This window comes from Hordeum vulgare, chromosome 7H (assembly GCF_904849725.1).
Source record: "Hordeum vulgare subsp. vulgare chromosome 7H, MorexV3_pseudomolecules_assembly, whole genome shotgun sequence".
Taxonomy (NCBI): Eukaryota; Viridiplantae; Streptophyta; class Magnoliopsida; order Poales; family Poaceae; genus Hordeum; species Hordeum vulgare.
In genome coordinates, this window is record NC_058524.1 from 11,997,404 (window position 1) to 12,002,143 (window position 4,740).

A 4,740-nucleotide genomic window follows, 5' to 3' on the forward strand; every position below is an offset into this window, starting at 1 on the left:
AAAACCGCGACAAGAATTATGGAACGAAGTACATCGATTTTTGTGTTTCCAACAGTTTGAACGTATATAGAAAAACAAAAAAGGCCTGGGAAACTCAAGATTGCTACGAGCCAAACACACAAACAGCCTCCCTAGGCCCGAAACTCCCTGCTGCACGCCCAAAAGCCTTTCCCCATAAGTGATCAAGAATAATCACAGAAGAAAACAACACGGATCCCAAAGCCATGACCACCCAGAATACCAAATTCCAGGTCCACTCGGAATTAGCAACTCCATAAACAGATGGGCAATGTTGTGCTTTCCTGCAGCATAGCGATTGCAAAACAAGAAAACCGAATACAAACGTATCTACTGTCCATAGCAAATGTAGTACAACTGCAACATAGAAAACGAACCGCCCGTCTAGCGTATATACACAATAAACCCTGATACAACTCCCCAACAGACCTTCCTAACCAGAGTTTTATGCACAAAATGATCTGAATTAACAGCCCACGAAAGCAAATGCAGAAGATAAGGAGTGTCACAGAATCCTCTGGTGAACAACATATGCTTCTTGCCTATCTGCCAAGCAGGCGACGTGTTCGAGCGTTTGCCCCCTTGACCCTGTAGTTAAGTTCGTCAAAGTCCTTCTCCGCATGACCAAGATCCTTTGTTTGCCTGAAAACAACAAATGTTACAGAAGAGAGCATGTCACACAGCCTGTTTGTAAAGGTTGCACCTTGAAGAATGAAGTGGTGGTGCTACAATAAAACTACAGAAATGTTCCAGATATTCAGATATCGACACTGTCAGCTGATAAATCGTTTCCAAAATTTGGAGCTAGTTTTGCGAGCTACTATTGTATTTCCATGGGCGACCATGGAGAAAAAATTGTAATGGATATTTATTAGTATAAAGTGCTAGGATTAGTGATTAACAGCATGTATAATCTGTGTAAGTTTAACAATCTGGATTGAAGTGTCTATTAGGCTATGAGCAGGAAGTAAGAACAGAGAGTGAAGTGTCACATGAATTTACCCCTCAATCTCAGTTCCCATGTCAATGGCCATTCCTTTCAACTCTGTCAGTATGTCGCTAAGGTCAGACAGGCCATCATCCTGCTTTGCCTTCTCCACCTGAAGGAAACAACAAGATGATCAGAAACTACACAATATCGAAATAAAATCTGAAAATTTTGAGATGTTCATTCATAGCAATTCCATGTACCTCGACTTTCTCAAGGCCTGATGTGGGTTCAGATAGGAACTGGCGTGCATTGGATCGATGCGGACGATCTGACAGCCCCAGTTTATGCCTCTGCTCCATATGGCTGCCCTTGCGTATGAAGGAATCGTCTGCATCCATGTCGTTCCATCCATTGAGTTGTAACACAAAACAGATATCATATATAGTCCATATTTTTTCATGTTAGTCAGACACATGCGTTCTTTTCAAGACCACATTTCTCAAACACTGCTTAAGATCGCACTGGAAGTTACCTCTGGTCAGCATAGGGCCCCTGATTGCGCCGTTCTTCTTTGGCTTCCACTTCTTGGAAAACAAACCACCAAGATCACCTAGTAGCTTTTCCCCCTGAAAAAGGTTTGGACAACAAAATCGCTTGTCATGAACTTGTCCGTCTTAGGAGCAATTCACCACCGTAAATTTGACTAAATTAATGTCGCAATCAAACATTTCCAGAACATGTTGTCAGTCAGAGTTTGGGGAGCCAATATTTGCAGGCATGCCATAAACTGTACTTCCAAGCTTCAAACATTGATCTTAGTTCAGAGGAACAAAACTGGGCTGCTAGTATTCACCAGCAAGTAACAACAACAAACTAGTCAATCACTTTCAAACCTCCAAAATTAATCTTATTTCAGAAGAACAAAATTGGGCTTCTGGTAAGCAGTAAGGAACACCGATACGGTAAATTAATTGTTAAGCAAAAACAACTAGTCAATGGGTGAACTGTTCTTCTTACGGTTCCAGGTTAAACATTTCCAAAACATATTTTAGTTTGAGGTTAGTGGAATGACTCCGTCGAATCAAACATATATTTTACTCGGCAGACAGTTCCAGGTCAAACATTTCCAAAACATGCTGTCCTTAAAGAGTTTGGGGAGCTAATATTTGCAGGCATGCCATAAAACCGTAGTTCAAAGCTTCCAACATTGACCTTATTGGTTCAGAAGAAGAAGATTGGGCTGCTAACCAGCAACCAGTATGTAACAACAACAGGAGGGTGGGATATAACTCAATCGGTAGGCTTCTGAAGTAAATAAATAAATAAATAAATAGATGAAGGATGAGCAGTTCTTCTTCTTAGCTCTTACCCTGGAGAGATCCTGGTCGATGTCGACGGCCATGGCGTGGGTGCGCCTGATCTGCTGGCCCTGCTGGTGCACCTGGAGCAGGGTCTTTGACGCGGTGTCCCGCATCTCCTCGGCGACCCGGAGGCAGCCGTCGACCCGGCGCGTGGTCTCCTCGGCCTTGTAGGCCGCGTAGCCCTCGAGCTCCTGCACGGACTGCGCCTCCACGCCGCCCGAGTCGCGGAAGTCGTTCCTGTACCGGCCCCTGGCGGCCGCGGAGGAGGAGGACGCGAAGCCGGACGGCGCGGGGCCCGCGCCGAACAGGGCGCCCCGCTGGTCCGCCTCGTCGGCGGGGATCGGGGCCGAGGAGGCCCTGGCCGGCCCCGCGGCGGGGGTCGGGACGGACGAGGCCCGCGCCGGGCCGCGCCGGGCCATGCCGCCGTCGTCGTCCGAGTCGGAGTCGAAGGGGTTCCGGGTGGCGGGCTTGTTCCTGTTGTTGTTGGAGGGGAAGAAGGAGGGCCTGGTGGCGCTCATGGCGGAGGCGAGATCGATCGCTGGCCGAGTAGCAGAATCAAGTATCCGCAGCGACTGGGTGGGGTGGGGTGGAGGGGCCTGGGGATTGGGCAAGGAGGAGGAGGAGGAGGAAATCTTGGGCGCGGGTATAAAACAGTAGTTAGTTCTGGTAAGAAGGAAGGAAGGAAGGAGAAGGAAGAGCGAGAGCGAGGAAGGAGAAGGGGAGCCGACCCGGTCGCGGCTCAAGTTGCTCGCGCACGCGCAGACGCGGTGCTGCTCGGGGTGGCTGGGTCAAGCGCGGACCTGGGGGTGGGGTGGTGGTGATGGCATACCAGGATCAGAGCATCTATGTTCAAGTAAACAAAGTAATCATTATTATCTTTAAATAAATAACCGTATTATAATAAACACGATCCGTTCTGGTCTGTCGAAAAGCTCGCGCAACCTTCCGCGATACGCCCCTGACGGCAACACGCTGTGGACGGCGTACTTCGAACGCCGTCACGCCCACCAGCTCGCCCCCACCAACGGGGTCGAGCCCCGCGGCCACCACAACTCCGTGCAGGGCGTCGTCATCCTTGACGAGAGCGACGAGGAGGCGTCGGGGCCGTCGAACCCCGTTAGCCAGGGCGACCCAAGGCAGGGTTGCAGCAAAGGACGGCGGTGGAGCGGACGGCAACGGCGACGATGACTACACCGACTTCTACAAACTCCTTGACATGTAGAAGGCGACGGCGCCTGGTTTAGTTATTATGTTTAACTATGTTTATATTTCACCTTTTTAACAAAATTTTATAAAATTATGAATTTTCTTCAAATTTGGGTTCAGTTTATCGCGGCGCGTCCCAGGCGGCGTTATTTCAGGCTCGTGGGTGGCCGAACGGTGGAGATGCTATTAGGGAAGGAAACGTGACGTGACCATGGTTGCGCTGCGGGCGTGACTTCCCTGGTGGAATGGGTCCCTGTGGCTGTGGGCACACGGCACGCCCGTGTCACGGCTCACGGGACGCACGGAAGCAGCCGCGAAGCCCACATCGCGACCGTACGCGCACCACCCCTCGCCTTCACTTCTAGACGGGTGAGGCGGCCAGCGAAACGCTCACGCGCTTCCAATCCAAACCCGAAAAGATCACTCCTCTACTTTACTTTAGCCCGTGACCGGCAGCTGGCTTGCCCGTGCGGTTCCATGTTTTTTTCCTGGCACTATTTTTCCAAGCTGCTATCGACGCAGTGTTTATGCCCGTCGAAAATATTCAGCTGAGAGGGAGCATATACACAATAGTAATTTTTTAAATAATACGTTTTTAGTTAAATTTTAAAAATATTACGTCAGTTTTTTTTCTTTTTTAAATAACACATCGTCGGCCCTGTCAGGTCTTGTCAGCCTTGGCTTGGCCCTCACCGGCCCTCCGACACCTGAATGTCCGACATCGTAGCTCATTCCCCTCCTCCAATGGCCGACTCATCCTCCGCTCTCAAGGCTGCCACAGCCTGGCCTTAGTCGTCTGCCGCCGCTCCTCCTCTACCCCGGCGGCGCTGCTCATCCCACTGTAGCCCTTTCCGCCATCGCCGCCTCCTTTCAATTCAGCAATATATATAGTCTTTACACATCTATGTTTTGTCAACTGTAGGAACAGATTTGATGGTGCTTTCTCTCTTATGTCACTGCATGATTTTTATTGCTCTACAATCATTCAATTATAGCCCCATATTGTATGGATTTTGATTTGATGCATATAGAACAAAGCACTATGCAATTCCATCGTTTGTCATCCAAACAAGATTTGTCATTGAAACCTCACTCGGACTTCGTGAGCCAATTCCCTGAGCATCCAAACAAGCATATTCGTATTCATGTCCATTACAGTTTCCCCACTGAATTGGTATTGAAACCAATTCAATACAGAGGCCTCCAATACGGACATCCAAAGGC

At 49.2% G+C, this 4,740-nt stretch overlaps 1 protein-coding gene across 1 annotated transcript; it reads right to left on the bottom strand.

Moving 5' to 3' along the window:
* Positions 1–238: 238 nt before the first annotated feature.
* Positions 239–3,087, bottom strand: LOC123411118 (SNAP25 homologous protein SNAP33-like). The gene is made up of 5 exons (XM_045104046.1): positions 2,319–3,087; positions 1,482–1,575; positions 1,210–1,337; positions 1,021–1,118; positions 239–660 (listed from the first exon to the last, which is right to left on the bottom strand). The coding sequence occupies exons 1-5, from the start codon at positions 2,826–2,828 to the stop codon at positions 561–563; spliced, it is 930 nt and encodes a 309-aa protein (XP_044959981.1). The 5' UTR covers positions 2,829–3,087; the 3' UTR covers positions 239–560.
* Positions 3,088–4,740: the final 1,653 nt, after the last annotated feature.